The sequence below is a fragment of the Cydia fagiglandana genome, chromosome 10, assembly GCF_963556715.1.
Source record: "Cydia fagiglandana chromosome 10, ilCydFagi1.1, whole genome shotgun sequence".
NCBI classification, from domain to species: domain Eukaryota; kingdom Metazoa; phylum Arthropoda; class Insecta; order Lepidoptera; family Tortricidae; genus Cydia; species Cydia fagiglandana.
The window spans coordinates 2,811,744-2,832,807 of record NC_085941.1 but is presented as its reverse complement, the minus strand read 5'-3'; the positions used below and the strand labels follow the sequence as shown (position 1 = coordinate 2,832,807).

General features: G+C 40.1%; 1 protein-coding gene across 1 annotated transcript in view; it reads right to left on the bottom strand.

Moving 5' to 3' along the window:
- Positions 1–21,064, bottom strand: part of LOC134668129 (max dimerization protein 1-like) — a 474,702-nt gene that overhangs the window by 82,128 nt on the left and 371,510 nt on the right. Inside the window, exon 4 of the mRNA XM_063525637.1 lies at positions 7,041–7,155. Coding sequence (XP_063381707.1) covers positions 7,041–7,155 — 115 coding nt within the window. The remainder of the gene's footprint in view (positions 1–7,040; positions 7,156–21,064) is intronic.

Genomic DNA, 21,064 nt, shown 5'->3' with positions numbered 1-21,064 from the left:
TGACAGAGAAAAATGCCCGCAATTTGCGAACTTCGATTTTCGCGGTAACCCCTCAGAAAGCAAATGTTGGTTAGTTTTTTTTATAACTGAATGTCATGGTCATAATGCCTGTGCCACAAATTTATGTGCTATGGAAATTAAAAAAGAGGACTTTGCCGGCCTAGGCCTGCAAGATTTGTATGAAATTCCATTAACGACCTCTTGTACTAGCCGCACCTGAAACGTCATACTTCGCAGCCTATTATAAGGAACATAACGTCAATATTTCATTGCATGTTTGAGAAAAGTTTATTTATTTCTACAAACAGCTCAGTAATCCCAAATATAATTTCAACAAACAGATAATAGAAATTGCAAGAACTAATAGAAATTGCAAAAGTCAATTTGTTCCTATTAGTTAACTCTCCTTGTCCCCGGATTAAGTTTATTTTTGTAATTCTAAGTGTGTTTTTGTTGTACTTTTCTCTCAGTGTAGCAGCCAAGGGCCACATAGTAATTAACGGAGGTGACGCGGGCCGTACTTTGTTAATATTTATGACTTTATGAGACATTGTCGTTTGTCACTATTACATACAAAATAGCCAAGGCGGCTCTCGGGCCGCAAGTGACAGGTTCACGAGCCGCATGCGGCCCGCGGGTCGCAGGTTGCTACCGGTGATAGAATGATGAGCGTTCGCGTTTGTGTTACTTATGTCTATTTCTGTATGGGATTTTTATTAACAATTATTTTCCTTTCAGAATAAAGTCCCAAATGGAAACTCATCACCATACGTAATGCCAAATAGTTGAAATCCAACCAATTAGGACGAGCCCTTTCATTCAATTTCGACTCAAAACTCACTATTGAATTTTCCGGCTTAAATTTTGAGCTCGCACTGAATTTCTTTTTAAAGCGTTTCATTTATTTGTAAAGGGTTTTATTTAATGGGTTTTAATGGTGCGGTTCGGTGGATTCAGAATAAATAGGGTGATTTAAAATGAGGCCGGGAAATGAATAAAATACGACATTCGATCATGAAGATAAGTAAGTAATATTAAGTACTTATAGAAAAACGTTGATGCCAAATTTATTTCAACATAATATAATATCAGTCAGATGGCTGTCGTTAATGTAAAAATTTGAGCCTGTGCCAACTCTTCATATTAGATAACCCAAAAAAGACCACCTGCCGTATTCGAACTTCAAGATATTTACAAGAGACGACACGTACTAGATCCATTCTAGATACGTTATAGTTTATATATCAACTAGTTCTCTTTTGCAGCGCAATTCGGGCAACCAATGTCACTCTTACCTTAGATAGGATAGAGTAAGAAATCTATTGGATGCGAAGTGGATCTCTAAGTCATATCCTGTGGAATTCGTTGAAGAGTATCTCCAAAATCGCGCAAATGTCAATTTATTAAACATAATATCGTTATCGTATCTTGGTGATGTCTAAAAGATATCTAATAGATGTCTATTTCAAAATCCGAATCGGGCCCCACAAATTATTTATAAATAATATTTTTAGCACTTTCATTTCCGTTATCAGATTATTAAACTAAGTTCTAGTTAATATCGTGCTTGCCAAAATTAATTAAATAGCAATATAATATACTACTCGTATCTCGCAATAAATGATCTCATTATTATATAATTGGTCCGGAATGTAATAACTTACGCATGAGTGACAACATTAGTGAGTTTCAGTAATTATTATGTACCTACTAGGTAAATAGGTATATTGTTTACGCTATATTGTTTAATTAACACAGTCATAGACATATAAATATTAAGACGCTTAATATTATACAAGGACATACTCTTTAGTTAAACAAGGCTTATCAATGTTTATTTATTTTCAGTTGTACATTATTTTACCCACTGATTAACAGTCCGCCGGAAGGTATCGGCCTGTCAGTTAGAACAAAATTTTGACAGTTCCGAACAACTGACAGGCCGATACCGTCCGGCGGACTGTTAATCAGTGGGCCCCTACAATAATAGTAGAATAATTTTAGCATAAAATAGCCTAGTGATAAGGCGAGGTATCTGACGAACAACATTTTAAACAAAAGTACATTTTCATATATGGATAGGATACCTATGTTTTACGAAGGCCAACCACCTATCCAAGCAAGGGCTGACTTCGAAAAATCTCGGAAAAAGGGGGCTAGGTCGCGCACGTACCACCTGGAGGCGCACAGTGGAAAAGGAGGCTCCAGTTGGCCTCAGCTGAGCGAAGCTGGAGGAGGCCGCGCTAGACCGCCAAAAATGGAAATCCCGTCTGAAAGCCCTATATTTATGTCCTGTTGAGGGTTAAAAGGATACCATCATCATATTTTCATAGATAAAAACCCGCGCGATGACTATTTATGCCGTCGCAAGTATCGCACAGCGCGCTATATCTTTCGCCCCCTTCTAATGCCCTGATTTTACGCCCTCTTAAAACTGTAAGTATAAAATCCCACACAACGCAGACATATGGATGGAGATAGCTTCATATAAATTCACCGTCCACAAAACAGTTTTGTGAACGCGTTCATAATCGCATGAGCTACGGCTCGCGTCCGGCGGCCGGACCGGATGGGCATCCGTCACCGGACAGACAATGCGATGAGATATCACACTAGAGTGTCAGGGTAATAAAGTGCCATGAATAGGGTGAGTTTCGGGAATGAGTACCTCATTGAGTCTCGCAAATACAAAAAGTCATTGTATTTCACGATAACAAGTTCTACATTGGCAACTTAATAACTAAATAACCAAGAGTATTGAAGTGTCGCAAATAATTTTCGCTTACGATTTGATCTAAAATTTGCAACCAACTAAAAAGCTTCAATGTTCAAATAGTCTTCACGAGAACATCGTATAAGTACCTACCTACTTTTATATCTAAAGATATAACGGTTGCATTCCACTTAAAATTAGCTTCGTGAAAATAACTACTTATATTATATAACGCCTCGGCTAGTCTGTGGCCATTCATAATAAAAAAAAAAATGAAATGAATACAGGATAACATTTCCAACGTGATAACATTGCAAACTTGTTCTAAATGAGCACTAATCCATTGCCTGCCGCATGCAAAGAGTCTATTTCGCTCGACAGCGCGTTCGAAACCTTTTAAAATGTTCCTTATCTAACTGGACTTACTTCGTAGAAAAAAGTATACCATGCTTAGTAAAATTACGGTATAGAAAATAATATATGTCAGTAAAACACTTAAGATTAAAAGCCATTTAAATTTCTGACACATGACGTATACAAACTCTAACCCGTTAGAAGCCAAGAACGGGAAAAATCATCCTAAGTCAAAGTGCTGAGACCCTTATAACACATTCACTGCCAGCCCCCCGCTAGGGGCGGGTTCTTTATTCGTAGGCGCTTTTCGTCACAAACTTGAAGAAACGTCACTTTAGACACTGACATACTGCCGTATTCGAACTTCAAGATATTCACAAGAGACGACACGTACTAGATCCATTCTAGATACGTTATAGTTTAGATATCAACTAGTTCTCTTTTGCATCGCAGTTCGGGCAACCAATGTCACTTTTACGTTAAATAGAGTAAGATATCTATTAGATGTGAATTGGATCTCTAAGTCATATCCTGTGGAAATTGTTCAAGAGTATCTCCAGAATCGCGCAAATGTCAAATTTGACAGGTTAGATCTTGTTATCGTATCTTGGTGATGTCTAAAAGATGTCTAATGGATGTCTATTTCAAAATCCGAATCGGGCCCATAATATCTAATCCATATCGTATCTAGGCGTAATATTTGACGTATCTTAAGATTCGAATCGGGTCGATACTGCCTGACTTTAAGACACATTACTTCTCCTAATATAAAAAAAAAACGAAGTCTTACGTAAAACTAGGGTCCTGATCGGTCGACTGTGCCTTTTAAAAATAAACTACTGTATATAATTGTACTCTGCATATAATTCTACATTGTTTGACTTTGCGGTTTCTTTTTTTTAATTTCGTGGAAGCGCAAACGTTTAATTTACGGCTGTTACCGGTAAAAATGTTAATAATCTCGCATGCTAGGGGGAAATTGTTGTTTTAATTCCGTCCAGGGCACGGGGAAGACATTTTCCTTTTTTTAATAGGTTACGGAAGTTGTGGGAGCGCGCGCAAAAATCAGAGATTGCGAAATAACAAAAATGTACAGTAAAGGGCCAAAAAGAATGCACATCGAGCTTTAGAAAGAGGCAATCGGCTAATTTCGACTTCGTATAGCGATATCTGTGTCGCACACACCATGACGTTTGTTTTGTCAGTCATGGTTCAAATGCGAGAGAGTGCAGTCGCCTATCTAAGTCAATATATATATAGAGCTGCTAAAACCCCTATAAAATTAAATTTGTACTATGGCATCTATAGGGAAAAAAGGTAAGCCGTTACTCTACCAGTCACGCGAAATTATCCACAATGTTTATAAATATTTTTTATCTGAAGCCAACCAATTTAAAAAACATGAGGATGTTAATGTAAGTAATTATTTAGGTTCAACAGAGATTTGTCATTACAATATTACACTTTTTGTCGATCTTATATAAAATATATATTTATGAAGATTATTTTTCCCTGACAAGAACATAGCAATAATTAAAAATAGTTACATCGTGTTTTACAGCTCTATATATTTCACGTGAAATCAAAACAAAACAACAATAAAGTACTTAGTTCTAAATTCAAATTCTGATAAACGAATAACCTAATAATTGATGTACATGGAAATGAGCATTCGTTTGTATTCGGAAATGCGATGATTGCCGATGTGCATTCTTTTTGGCCCTTTACTGTATTTTGTATTAGAATTGGAAAATTTTACTCGATGTAAATTTTGTTAAATGTTGTTATTTAATAATGTCGTTGTTGTGCAAGCCAGACACTATCAATAAAATTGACATTGCCATTATAACTATAATAATGAAAGCAAGGAATGACAATATTATGCATGCCATTATTATTTAATAGTATTCCACGCGAAAACCAATACACAGGGTATCTCTATAAGACCGTGTGCAACAGTTGCATAATAAACGTCAGTCGGACCAAGCTAACTGTGCATGGCATTTGAAATGATAAAGTGTGGTAATGTCTTCATTAATGTCAAATTTCTATGAATATACATTTATAATGACACTCTCATTCTTTTAAAATTGTGGCTTCAGTCCAGTGGGACTATTTCACCAGTATCAAGGTATTAGGAGCTAAATGCAAAGTTAGATAGACGAACTTTATCGGCCTGATTCGAACGCTAAAATACGTCAAAAATTTGCTAAAGATCAGTCAGTCTGTCAAAACTGACGTTTCTTCAAACAAAAACGTCACTTTTGACACTGACATATCCAATCCATGTCGTATCTTTAGCAAATTTTTGACGCATCTTAACGTTGGAATCAGGCCGGTACGTATGTAGCTTTAATGTGCTAAGATACTAACGGCCCGATTCGAAGTTTAAGATACGTCAGTTAATAGATCTAGAAACAAATCATCAAATGTGACGTTTCCTCAAACGAAACCGTCACTTTTGACAACTGACACATCTTATCCATATCGTTTCTAGATCTATTAATTGACGTGTCTTAAAGTTCGAACAGGGCAGTAAGATACACGTCGTCGCTTATCGTTAAGATATATAAACATCAAATATCATCCATCAACAAAAACTTCAAACCCATTTAAGCTAACCGACTCAAACTTTCAACCAATTACACCACCAACATAACGGCGCAAACTGCACAAAGCCAAACCGGATGTGACGGGCCGGAAACGGCGCCGACCGGATGCGGAACCCTTGCCCTTTTGTTTATCGAGAGTTTTCTCCAAGGGTGGGGTGGTTAAAATTGTAGAGGGGGTAAGATGAGATGAGTAAGATAGTGTTAATGTATAATAGAAGGTACGTGGGCTATACTGAAAGTTTCTGGATTCTAATACAGGGTGATTCATGAGACGTGAGCAGGACTAATCCTGCACACTCAGTAACTGGTAATTGATCGATCACCGTCGTATTTATGTGAAACAACCACACTTTATTCCTATTTTTCAACTTTTTGGTGAGGGCAAATTTAATTCTCTACAATCATGGTCACCCTACAAGACCTAATTAATAAACATAAAACCTCTTTTACGAAGAAAATAAAATGTCAAACCTGAGTGAGATACGAGTTTTCAAAAGTAACCAGACCGTGATGACAGTGATGACACTCAATTTGACACAGAATATCGGTAGTTTAGTATTCTAATGTTAGGGTGACCATCTATGTCGTAAATAAATTAATAACTTTTTTTTTCTACACGACTAGAAAATTAACGTTAACCTCACTAATACTGATAGGAAACAGTTGCTTATAATTTACAAAATGCGCAGTGTTAGTCCTGCTCACGTCTCCTGAATCACCCTGTATATGAGACGACTTATTTTTTCTAAGTGGCCAGTTCCAGGAATTTTCAGAGTGCCCTAAATACCATTGTAGGACAAAACAGTAGCCTTACCACCACTACCTTAGCAGTGTCGTCAGTTTGACATCCGCGTAACTTACTTTCTATACATCTCGCTCGCACTAACATGCGAGTACGAGCCAGATGCAAAGAAAGTAAGTTACGAACACGGGGAGGGGTACGACAAAATGTACAGCTATTTCTATATGATTTGTACGTAACGTACAAATAGCCATGTCAGATAAACATCAGTCCATACAAAAGTTTGCACAATTGTGCAAGATTTTCGGCAGAGGGGGTAAGCTCTTAAAGGCGACTCCATTTATTAAATGCTCTAAGGCAGTCTAAGGGTTTCACTATGCAGCACTAAGTAATTTAAGTTTCAGTTTTACTTTCTTGCACTGTGCAATAGAGGTTAAGAAAATAGGTAGGTAAAGCCTGACCAGTAATATAGATAAGTAAGATCATTGTCAAGAGGGCGCTGTTATTCTCATGTATAGGGGGACAGTTCAGTAAAGTATGAAAACATTAGTTCCAGTGAAATACGGCAACATGGCCGTGGTAATATATTCCTGGCTTTAAGTGATATTTAAGTACTAACCTTTATAAATCTTTTGGCTTTCGTTAATAATCCTAGTGTGGTGTGTCTGGAGGACTCGGGCCCTAGTGGCACCATGTCCTTCAGCTTCTCCAAGCAACTTCTGAGGTGCGCTCTCCTGCAACAATACAAAATTACCATTTAAAACGATTGCCAATAATATTTTAGCATCAGTTCAAACCACAAAGCAGACACATACACGGTGGCTAAAAAATAACTGCATTCCCGTTGCCAGGGAGGTTTTGGGATTATACTGAGCAACTTTTACTATGGGACCAACCCCGAAATCACGGGAAAAAAATTAATCTCCCATAGAAAATGGACCAGCCCAAATTTATGGAACAGCCAAATTCTTTTTCGCGATTTCGGGGTTGGTCCCATAGTAAAAGTTGCTCAATATAATCCCAAAACGTCCCAGGTAACGGGATTGCAGTTATTTTTTAGCCATCCTGTGTAGGTAGGGTCGCTAAAATAAACCTATGTCTTCATGGAAAGCCGATCCCGCACCCACACTCACAGGGTATGTGCTATTCAGTGTTCATTCGAGTTGTCAATGTGTGCGTGTCGCGCGTAAACAGTAGGACTAGGCGTTTGTCTTTGGATATCTTTCAAGTATATGGCCCAAGCAAGCATAATACTGCTCAAAAACAGTGAGCGAAATCGGATTTTACCTATCTGATCGTGTTCATTTAGTGAGAAGCTTTAAGTACAACCTGTACAACGGTAACGACAATTAGATGATACACCGCCTTATGTCATAAATCTTAATATTTCTAGGACATAAGTACATAACGTTATTTTTCTTAATTTGACAATTCTACGCCTTTCCCTTTGTTTTTCAACCCATAATGCCTGTGTTGGTTGGTCGATTTTTACCGACCTGATTTTAAAAACCAAAGTATGTACTGTCAGCTATTTAGTCTAATTATGTATACCACCTGTTGTTTCTGGTTCCAACTTAAGACTAAAGAGTACACCTTGTGTAACGGCTGGGAGTTAAAACACCAAGTGAAAGTCCGAAAATGCACAAAACTATATTAATCGAATTTAAAAACGGAAAGTAGGTACACATATAAAAAATGAGCGCAAGAGACGTGCGGCTGGCGCAGAATCTAATTCGGAACCAACTCGGGTTTGTTCGGAAATGCATAGGTGCATCCCCCGGCTCCGCGCACCTCTCTCAGCTCTTACACATTCATTGACGCTGTTAATGAGATAGTATTTGCATCGCGAACATACCCCCCCCTAGTGCTGCACTAGCAGCACTCATCCCCTATCGGAAGGTGAGCGACGCGTGTGGCAGATCTGGTAAGTATTCCCGTTCTGGTCTTAATCCTCACCATTCGGATCCGCCCGTCTTTTCCAGGTATAACTTCTTGTATTATGCCCCTGGGCCACACATTACGAGGCCCGTCTGGCTCTACAATGAGCACGAGGTCTCCAACTTGCAATGGCCTCTGCTCTGCTTGCCATTTCTTTCGCGGCACCAGGTCAGGCAGAACCTCCCTCACCCAACGCTTCCAGTATTGGTCAGCAAGGAGCTGAGCTATGCGCCATTGTTTTCGTAGAAAAAACTCTGATCCGTCAAAGACTCCAATGTGTGGTAGATTAGATGAGGTACCCACAAGAAAGTGGTTAGGTGTCAGAGTTTCCTGGCTATTTGGCTCGACAGAAACATGGGTCAGCGGGCGGCTGTTTACTATATCTTCAACTTCAGCGAGTAGAGTGTTCAAAGTCTCCTCTCTAGGAGCTCGTTCTTTTAGTATGGTTTTCAGGGATACCTTTACACTTCGTATCAGGCGCTCCCATGCACCTCCCCAGTGTGGGCTAGCAGGGGGAATGAAAGTCCATTTTGCCCCGTGGTTCATCGCTCCATCTTTGAGTTTCTCCTCATCCAGCTCCTGAATCGACTTTCTAAGTTCAGTATCGGCACCTCGGAGATTCGTCCCATTGTCCGAAAACAATTGCTGCGGCCAGCCTCGTCTTGCTGCCATGCGACGCAGAGCCATGATGAAGGAATCGGAGGTAAGTGATGTGACGGTCTCCAGATGTATAGCTCTCACCGTTAAGCAGGTGAACAGAACGCCGTATCTTTTTTCTCGTCGTCTTCCAATAGTTACCTCCATAGGGCCAAACAGATCTACGCCACAAAAGGTAAAGGGACGTTGATGGTGAGCCAATCTAGCACTAGGTAGGTTTCCCATTCTGGGAATCTCTGGTTTACATTTTTTAAGTCGACAGGTCATGCACTTAGATACGACGTTTTTGACGGTCGGCCTTAATTTTGTAATCCAGTATTTTTGTTTTATATTATTTACAACCAATTCCTGATATCCATGCGCGGCGCTAGTGTGATAATATTTTACAATCAGGCGCGCCGTATAATTCTGACCATCTAGGATTGCAGGTCTTCTCATTGCCGGCGAAACATCTGCAGCTTCATCGATGCGGCCCGCCGCGCGCAAGACTCCATATTCGTCAAGGAACGGTGACAGAGTAAGTATTTTACTAGTTTTACTAACTTGTTTTCCTTGTTTCAGGTCACTTACTTCTTGTCCGAAACTTTCAACTTGTGAATTTCTCAAAAGTAAGCTTTCTGCTCTTTCCATGGTAACATCTTTCTCAGTTGTATGTTTTCTACATTTGTTTACAAAGGTAAGTACCATATTAGTAGACCTAAGTAGGCGCAACCACGAAGAAAACCTTGTTGGGTCCGGCACAGGTAAGTCTATTTCATTATTTTGTATTATAATTACACATTCTAAATCATCTGTATTTTTTATTTCAGGGTTCAGTACATCGGTTGGCCAGTCACACTCATCACGTCGGAGAAAGTTAGGTCCATGAAGCCATTCGTTTTCCAAAATGCGGCAGTCATAGTTTATTCGCGTGCCCAAGTCCGCTATGTTTAATTTTGTAGGCACGTACCTCCATTCACTAATGAGCGTCATCTCATCAATCTCGCCTAATCGATGTGCTATGTACGGTTTATAGGTACGCGCGGCATTCCTTATCCAATGCAGAGTACAACTTGAATCACTCCAGAAGGTTCGTCGCTCGGCCTTTATCTTATGTTCTTTTGTTATCGTATCTGCTAAGCGAGCAGATAATACAGCAGCTTGTAATTCCGCCCTAGGAATCGATAAGGTTTTATTAGGCATCACACGACTTCTGCTAGCTATAAATGCAACGTGTATTAATCCATTACATTCCCATCTCCAGTAAGCCACCGCGCACATAGCTATAGATGAACTGTCGCAAAATAAATGCAACTGCAGGTTTGTATATTTATTATTGTCATTCAATTGCAGCGCCGGCGCAGGTGTAGATAGCAATAAGGCCGGGACGGGCGCGTCGCCTCTTAGCAACAGCTGACTCCGCGTCGGTTCGGTGTGCGTTACGCTGGCGGGGCTCGTTGCGGCGGCGTCGTTATAATACCTGGGCAGTCTCACATTATCTAATGATTTAAGTAGATTCGTCCACTTGCACCATTCATCGTATATGTCGTCGGGTACGCCTTCATCCCAAGATATATTTAATCGCCAGGTATCACGAATAATCAGTTTTCCTATGATAGTAATAGGCGATAAAAATCCGTAAACATCGAAAATCGACATCACAACGCGCAGCATGGCACGCTTTGTTGGCCTTTGTTGTCCATTTAAAATACTTTCCGGTATTTTTTTAAACGACACGTCAAAACCCAAGGTATCATCATCTGGACGCCACAATAAGCCGAGGGTTCGCTCGCCTTCGTACTGATCGCCGGTTTTGAATTTTACGGCCGTCTCACCTAGGGCTTCTTTTGGTATGCTATCGAGTACCGCTTGGCTGTTGCACATAAAGTTGCGTATTTCAAAGTTTCCTTGTTTATGAATCATTTTTACCTCGCGTATCAACTTGATAGCGGTCTCTTCATCTGGCACGCTGTCAATCCAGTCATCCATGTAATGTTGCTTATATATAGCTTCCGTGGCTGATGGATATGATGACTCGTAGCGTTGAGCGTTCTTGTTTTTGACAAATTGAGCAATAAATGGCGAACAGCAGGCTCCAAATACTAAGGACGACATCACATACGTTCTCACGGGTTCTTCGGGTTCTTTTCTGTATAAGAATCGAAAAGCATTCTGATCTTCGGGTCTTATTTTTATGCGTAGAAACATGTCCTTTATGTCACCAGATATGGCGATAGGGTGCTCGCGGAATCTGAGCATTATACCGAAGAGAGACATGAGTAGGTCGGGTCCTTTTAGTAAATAGTCGTTTAGACAAAATCCGTTCGTGGTAGCTGCCCCGTCAAAAACAAGACGAAGTTTTGACTTATTTGGATTGTCTACTCCAAAATGTCCTAAGTACCAGGTTTTCGGCGTAACTTGAGTGTCGAGTAGTTCGTGCGCATAATCATTTTCGAATAAGTGTTGAAAACGTTCCATATATCTCCGTTTGAATGCGCTATTCTTTAACATCTTTTGTTCGACGTTTTTTAATCGTGACATCGCAAGGGGAAATGAGTCGGGCATAGCACAGTTCACGTCTTTCCAGGGCAAGCCGACGTGCCATTTGCCGTCAACGAGAGTAGAAGTTTGCTCCAGCAGTTCACGAGCGCGTTCATCTTCACTATTCAGCCGCGGTTTAGTAGAAATTCCCATAGAATCCACTGCAAAGTTACGGCGAACCTCCTCGTGTAGATCATTAAGCAACCGGTTGTTCTCGGTGACGTCAGCGTCGTCGTCATAAGTAGTTAAATGCAGGGTTGTAAACAGTGCGCGGTGTGATGACGTCACACCAGTGGGAACCCTGCCGTGTACACAGTAGCCCAGCGGAGTACGAGTTACATAAGGCTCGTCGTATGTACTTCCACCTATGACTTCTAATGGAAATATCAAATGATAATTATCTTGGCCGATTAGTATTTCAGGTTTTTTATATTGTCCGTTACTGAAATATTTTTTATACTTTTGCACATGCGCGAACTTATCACAATTAACTAAGTTCATATTTTGTTTAGGTAAATCAAGTTCATTCACACTGCGCGCACTCAACGTAAACAGTTTTTTGTCATAAGTATTGGACAACGTAATGTTATCAATCTGCTCCGATTCGCACGCTAACTCAGCATTGTGCCATGCACCGCGCGCGCGCAGGTACTTGCGACGTCCCTGCAGGCCGGCCCGGGCGGCCAGACCAGCTGTTATCATCGACACACTAGTACCGTCATCAAGAACCGCGGTCGTGTTTATAATTGTTCCATTAGGTCCGTGTACATTTATTGGCACGACTTTTATAAACACAACACTTTCGGAGGTACAGTCAACATGAGTAACGACTTGAGTTTCCGTATTTTCAGTCTCGGGCGGCTCCTCTACGACGGGGTTGCTGCTTGATGTCCCACGATTATTCGGAACGAAATGTAATAAGCGGTGATGCGCTTCGCCGCAGTTATCAATATCGCATACCGGCGCCGGGCACAGCTGTTTATCGTGATGACGTAATAGACACTTGTAACATAGTCCAGACCGTTTCACATAGCTCCAGCGATCTTTTCTTAATGATTTTTTAAATTTCTTACAGTCTGTGAGATTGTGATTAGATCCGTGACAATAACGACACTTAGTATAACTTTGTTCACTTTGTAGTAGTATAGTTTTAGTGTTGATATTATTGTCCGTGTATTTACGTTTAAAATTGTCCTTTGGAGCATTAATTAACGTAACACTGCACTTTGATATTTTAATAGCTTCTTCGTTGAGAAAATCCGATAGTTGATCGAGTCTAGTCGTGGTACTAGCCGTGTTGTGTGAGTACCGGTAGTCTGCCCATTTAGACAAAAGAATGGTAGGCAGTTTAGATAACACAACTGTGATTAGACTCGAGTCTTCGAGGTGGTTTTCACGGTTAAGTGCGAGTACAGCGGCAACATAATTTTTAATTTTATTTGAAAACATGAGAATGTCTTTATGGTATTCTGGAGCCACTGAATTTAATTTTTTTATTTCTTGTCTTATACGCGACAAGATAGTATCTGGGTTGCCGAACTGCAGCTCGAGGGTAGACATAAGTACGTCGGGAGAAGTAGCCGTGATGAGTAACGCCTGGACTGCATCTTTAGCTGCGCCACGGAGACATTTTCGTAGACGCCACAAGTTCTCGGAATCACTAAACTGACACAATCGAGTTGATTCTTCATATGCCATCTTGAACTGTAGCCATTCCATTGCATCACCAGTGAATAGTGGTAGATCCTTGGGTGTACTGATACGGCTTAGGAGCTTGGAGTTTTGTTTTTCAGTGATGCTAGTTGTGAGGAAATCTTTTAGTACGTTAGCGAGCTGGTGAATTGGACCGTCGGTGCTAGCGTCGTTCTGTAACGCTGGCGGGCACGGCAAGCCTGGCCCCTGGAGACCCTCGTTCCGTTCAGTGACTGGCCGTGACTCCAATTCTTGCTGACTTCGCTCCACCCATTTAGCAACCTCACTGCGATTGGAAACTAAACTGTCGGCCTCCGATGAATGTGGACTGTAATCGTTATTTAATTCCGCTATCTCGGCTTCCAACCGCTTGTCAATTAACTCCATCCTAATTCGTGCTTTCTGTTCCGCCGCTTCTAACTCCAGCTTCTTTCTGCGCGCTTCTACAGAAGATACAGAAGATCGCTTTGTTTTCGGCACACTAACGGCGCGCTCAGATTTGCGAGTCTTTTCTGTCTTGACGGTACTCGCGATCACTGATGTCGTATCCAATATCCGTTTCTGTGATGTTGAAGGTTCATTTTGTTCTTCTTTAGCTTCGGTATCCTGCGGCATATCGGTACGGGTCGCTTCTTTGTTGGCGGTACCCTCCAATTGCAACTGTTCCCGCTTAGCAACACTCCGTGTTTTAACATTTGAAACATTTGACATTTTTATTTTAGGCGTATGGAACATTCACGATCCGGCTCGAAGACCAGCTTTTGTAACGGCTGGGAGTTAAAACACCAAGTGAAAGTCCGAAAATGCACAAAACTATATTAATCGAATTTAAAAACGGAAAGTAGGTACACATATAAAAAATGAGCGCAAGAGACGTGCGGCTGGCGCAGAATCTAATTCGGAACCAACTCGGGTTTGTTCGGAAATGCATAGGTGCATCCCCCGGCTCCCCGCACCTCTCTCAGCTCTTACACATTCATTGACGCTGTTAATGAGATAGTATTTGCATCGCGAACACCTTGGTTCATAAAGTTAGCTAAATAGGTAATAAATTGGGCAAGGTACAGACAGATGTAGTGCATAATTATATTCCATAGTATTTTCATGGAAACGTACAAACGTGTCTTGCTATTAATGCTATATCAGTCGGTCTCAGTACAAAAAGTACTGGGGTTGACTGTAGTAGCATGACAAATACGAACGTTTCCTTTTTTTTTTTTTTTTCGATGTGGGAATGCCGTTACGCATCGTCCCCCTGGTCCCGAGGTGGGCCCAATGTGGGGGGTATGTGGGACTCTCACCTCCCAGCTCTCTTCAATTGTGAAGAGAGGGGAGGAGCCTACCCACTAAACCCACACCGGCGTTTCCCGCAATATGCCGTTTGGGGAGGCGTCCTGGGATCGCGAACATTCTACCAGGACGCCCCCCCGGTATCCCTGGCTGGCTTCCGCCAGGGCACAAATACGAACGTTTCCTAGAAAATACGATGGAAAACAATTAAGCACTACATCTGTATTTCAAACCTAACGCCCCGCAGAAATCACAACAATTCTCCAACCAATGAAATAATTCATGAATACCTGAATCGAACTCCAACGCAAGCCAATAAATCACCGACGGAGATTAGTCGTTGAATTCCATTTACATTCAAACATCCTAACTATGTTGAAAACCTGCATCACTTACGCCATTTTATGATTAAACTAGTTTTGTTACTGCAGACTCAAAAGGCCGTAACTTGATATGAAATTCGAGGCGTTTAAGCCTTTTTAGTGTTGGGTTTTAGGTCCATTCTGCAACTCTGGCGACGGAAATCACCGGCTACTCTGGCTAGTGCCCGTTGTATTGTTTATTCTACAATGGAAGTGGCTGTGGATAGATTATGAGCTTTATAGTTAATACGTTCATGGTAGTTTATTGCATGATTGATTCGTTGTCGATATTGTTGTTTGAGACAATTTGCAGTAGCGTAAATGATTGTTATGCAATTATTATCCAAAGTTATTTTTTGGAAATAAAAATGCAGTATGTAGTATTAAACTTATTCTTAATTAAAGGGTTTACTAATGTACTAAGATATTATACTGTGTTTTTAAGGCGAATTATGATTAAGCCAATTGTTTGTGTTTTCGTAAATAAATCTAATAGAGCAAATGTATGAAATAGTCGTCGAATGCCGTTAGCGCGATGCAGAGATTGCTGTTAAGTACAGCGCCATCTAATTGGTAGTACAAGTACGAAGTTTAAATACGCTTAGTAAAGTTACACAAGATTCAAGTGAAATGAAATGAAAAATAAAAATAAATAAATGAATGAAAAATTAGAATAATTTATTTGAAACAACATAATCTTACACTTAACAGATATCACATGTGACATACCTTTTTAAGTAATTTGCTGGTCCAAAAAGGATACTACTCAGAAAGTAGCCATAACTTCGGTTTTATCTTAAGGGGTCATCCATTAATTACGTCACACGAATTTCTAGGTTTTTTGACCCCCGCCCCCTCCTTGTCACACTTGGTCACATTTGGCAAACCCCTCCCCCCTAGTGTGACGTCACATTTTTTCTACGACATCGCCAAATCGAATTAAGTAAGTACCTAAGTATTATTAATATTTTATCAAAATATTTTTGACGATATAAATATTAGTAATTTTATAACCCAAAACTGCTTAGGAAAGAAAATTAAACGAATAAAAACGATTATCGTTTTAAAAACTTGTTATTTAAATGTACAGCGAATAAAATAATTTAAATAAATTTTCGGTTACTGATGAAGTTAAAGTGACGTCACAAAGTTTGTGTCTCCCCCCTCCCCCATGTCACAATGTCACATTTTCTTGACCTCCTCCCTCCCCCTAAACGTGTGATGTAATTAATGGATGACCCCTAAGGTGACAGTCCATTTCCAACGACACCTGCATTACTGTTCATTTTACTATGGAAATTGACAATGACAGCGACGCGGCAGTACCTGAAGTGCAGCTGCGGTTACAAATGGAATGTTACCATTAAGCTAACAGACGTTTTGAAATACCTCAATAAGCACCCCATAAAAACATCTTTGTTTCACCGCGGTATTTTATATCGACGCGACACACACGGCGTTTTATCGAGCGTCACGTCGTTAAACCGACACGTGTTATATCGAGATATAGACTTCGTCCAATAGAGTCCGCATGGATGCGACATGGTGGAAAATACATGGTGATACGCGGTTCATAGACAACAATATCGAACAAACGATCTTATTCGTGCGATTACACAATGCGACGAAAATTTGGTTTCCCTAAGCTTGTACATTTTGCAAGCTTCATTTAGGACACTCTAAAAATTCAACACACTTAAGAGCAAGCAAGAGGCACTGCGAATGATGACAGAATGAGAACAAGATGAGATTATTTCGTAAATTAAGAATAGTTAACCATAAACTTGTCCACGAATGGATAAAGCTGTCATACTGAATTATAATAAGTTTTTTTAATCAAAATTTTCATTTTTGATACAAGCTAACAATTCTAACGAACACAATTAGGTTGCGGTTTTATCATAGGGTTGCTAAGGTCATGGCCACCTCCTGTATCCCTCATCAGATCAGCTCGATGGTACAATATTGCATTGTCACTCAATTTATATATCTTATGTGAAGTTTCAGCTCAATCGAACAATGGAAATATCTAATTTAGCTTGCAAGGTTAGACCCGACATACATATGTACAAATATTGCAAGCATAAAAGCTTGTCAAACACGTGCTAAGCGCAAATCGTATATGTTTCATCTACTGAAATGATCTGTGATATCGAGAGATAAGGCAGTCGATAAAATAGGAATTATATTGCGTGCCGCGTCTCATTTCATCGCGTTACAAAGTGGAAGATCACACGTAAATTCTGCAGATAAAATGATATGTTTGATGAATCAGGTGAAAGGAAGACATTTTTGGAGTATCAACTGTGCTACATTATATCCTTTTTAAGGTTCCGTACCCAAAGGGTAAAAACGGGAGCCTAATACTAAGAATCCGCTGTCCGTCCGTCCGTCCGTCTGTCCGTCTGTCTATGCGTGATTTACAACCTATAAAACCGGACAAGTGCGAGTCGGGCTCGCCTACCGAGGGTTCCATACTTTTTAGTATTTGTTGTTATAGCGGCAACAGAAATACATCGTGTGAAATGTGAAAATTTCAACTGTCTCATCAGTATTCAATTGTAAGTAGTCAAATGGCATGGTTCATGAGATACAGCCTGGCGACAGGCAGACGGACAGTGGAGTCAGTAATAGAGTCCCATTTTTACCCTTTGGGTATGGAACCCTAAAGAGTGATTTATAATTTCGGCTCCAATTTTATCGGCCTTTCTCGTCAGGCCTAAGTTCTCAAGGTTCATGTTTACTTAACAATTGCCTATCAAACATACAAACCATACTTAACGTGTAATAAATAACCATTAGAGCGGTAATCGCGACGCTGTTTGACCGCCGTAATCCATCATTGGTGTGACGCGTTGAAAAATTGATGTTTGACTTCTCGTGAGCTAAGTGAAATATTGGCTGCGCAACCTGATTGATTCTGAATTGTAGCGTGTGAGACAGGTTTAAGTTTTACACCATTATCAAAGAGAATTTGAAATAGAGAGTTACTCTTCTTCTAGCGTTTTACCGGCCTAGCGCCAGGGTCCGCTTTCCTGCTCAGTCTTCTCCACTTTGCCCGGTCTTCGGCATCCTCAGGTGTGAGATTGTTTTCTTGCATAGCCGCTGTCACGACGTCCAGCCAGCGCTTAGGCCTAGAGAGTTACTGTCATGGTACTCATGGTAAATTATTTAGTTAGCTACAGTACATTAACTGCCATCTTTCGACAGAAGATTAAACCTGTTACAACGCCATTTGACTTTGATAATTATCCTTTCACTGATATATGTTATGTGGCGGAGAGGAAAATCTGGCGGAAGATTCTGGGGCCTATCAGAGAGGAGGATGGAACTTGGAGGCAGCCGTATTCGAACAATGAGATACGTCAAATATTAGATATTGAAAAGATATGGAATAGATATGTCAGTATCAAACAAGTGTCAAAAGTGACGTTTTTGTTTGAAGAAATGTCAATTTTGACACTTGTTTGATGACAATGAATGACTAAATAATAAAATTGGACGCTTGACTTCTATTATGCGTTTCCTTTGGTATATAATAATGTATTACAGGTCTTTATGATACAGTCAGCGTCGTATAGTAGGTAGCATCCAAAGCATTCCAATAGTTCGGTGCGCCATACAAATAATATGACGCTGACTGTACATATTTCTCTAGGCACAAACAATACTTAGGTAAAGAAAAAAGTATTAGAAAGGGTAGATTATCATTTTAGAATGTAGCAATACAGCACAACGTCTAGTTATGTTTACATACACATTTTTCAAGGGTGAAGCAACGTTAACGCCATAATTATCACGTTAATATTTAATACCATTACAGTGGTCCATAATTTAATAGTGCGTACGTAATTACGTGTTGTCACCGCCGTTAACTCTTTACGAGGGTCAGAACTCGTAATAACGAGTAATGGATCTCACGGCTGTGTTGTGACACGCTCTATCTAATTATGGAGTTATGTAATCTGTGAAAGTATTAGGGAAGCATGCGGGAAAGTGGAACCGAAGGAAAGCTCTTTTCTGTATGTTTTTATGTTTTGGCAATTATTTTTTTTCTTTAGATTTCGATAATATTAGCTACCCGCCCCTTCGCACGAGTTTCACAAGTTTTTGAGTTTATCGCGAACATACAAACAGACAGATGCGGCGGGGGACATAGGGCCCGATTCGGATTTTGAAATATACATCTACTAGATATCTTTTAGACATCACCAAGATACGATAACGATATGTTTAAGATTTAACCTGTCAAATTTGACATTTGCGCGATTCTGGAGATACTCTTGATATGATATGATTTCCTCAGGATATGACTTAGAGATCCAATTCACATCTAATTGATATCTTACGCTATCTAACGTAAAAGTGACATTGGTTTGCCCGAATTGCGCTGCAAAAGAGAACTAGTTGATATCTAAACTATAACGTATCTAGAATGGATCTATTACGTGTCGTCTCTTGTGAATATCTTGAAGTTCGAATACGGCAGTTTATATAGTGATTTGGTGGATAGATAGGTAAGGTGGTGGATGAGTTGCGATGTCACGAGCAGCCTGAAGGCAATGCAGGATCGCTCTAAATTGCTGTAAAGACCGAAGTTCATACCTAAGGGCACACCGCGAACCACGTTCGACGCGTTGCCTCCCTGTCACATCACACTTACGTACGAATTTACAAGTGCGACAGAGAGGCAACACGTCGAACTTGGTTTGCGGTAGGCCCTCTGTCTCATTCACGGTACATAAAGCAAAATAGTTGCGGCCTAATTCGGTACACCGGGACAATGTTATCGCTCCCACGTTTTTTACGATGTCATAAATTACCGGGCCGGTGAAATCCGCGCTTGCGAACACTCGTAAAAAAGTCATCAACCCAAAATTGGGCGTACTCTATGATAATACGGACGATCGGCCGTAATTACTGGCCACCGTATAATGCCGTAAAATAGATTTATGGCTCATCGAGAGATATTGGCGTTTAGGGGCGTATTGTGATGGGCAGAACCGATGGGCGTGTGCTAGCGAACAGAATAGTTACTTCTTTACGCTTTTAGGTCGCGAGATTCACGGTCCGCTTCTATGGCGTTTGTTGTCAAAACAACAACAACTTAAGCGCAAAATACTGGTTCTTTGTGCCGGTTCTATATGTAGCCAAAATAGTCCAATGCTAATGACTTTCATTATACCAGTTGAAACTCAATGCCTACCTATTCATACTCACATGAGCTTTTTTACATTGTCGTAAAACAAACTAACAATCACAATATAAATTCCTAAGAATTGTAGACAACGTAACAAATCACATTAATATAAATATATTGTGAGATAAATCATATCATATACCTATAAGTACCATACATATATTCAATACACGTTATACAGAGATATATACATGTGAATTGAAATATTATACAAATACAAGTATAACGAAACGCGATGGATCGCAGACGACAGCTGTTTGCTTTTCATTTTCTTTGTTTTTCTTCCTTTAACTTTACTACACTATAAGTATTTCAGCATATTTCTACTTCATAACTAAATTTATTTCGGGCATAAATTTATATTCAGTAAGTAGAGAAATAAACATCAAACGCTATTTTACGAGCGCGATAAGTTGGGACTTGGTTGAAGTTCGCTCGGTGGAGGGCATTAAGTTGAGTTAATTTTGAGTTTTATGTTTATTTTACTTTAATGTTTAATATTAGGGTTCCGTACCCAAAGGGTAAAACGGGACCCTATTACTAAGACTTCGCTGTCCCTCCGTCCGTCCGTCCGTCCGTCTGTCACCAGGCTGTATCTCACGAACCGTGATAGCTAGACAGTTGAAATTTTCACAGATGATGTAGTTCTGTTGCCGCTATAACAACAAATACTGAAAACAGAATAAAATAAAGATTTAAGTGGGGCTCCCATACAGCAAACGTGATTTTTGACCAAAGTTAAGCAACGTCGGGCGTGGTCAGTACTTGGATGGGTGACCGTTTTCTTTTTGCATTTTTTCCGTTTTTTTTTTCTTTATGGTACGGAACCCTTTGTGCGCGAGTCCGACTCGCACTTGCCCGGTTTCTTCTTCCTTTAACTTTACTACACTATAAGTATTTCAGCATATTTTTACTTCATAACTAAATTTATTTCGGGCATAAATTTATATTCAGTAAGTAGAGAAATAAACATCAAACGCTATT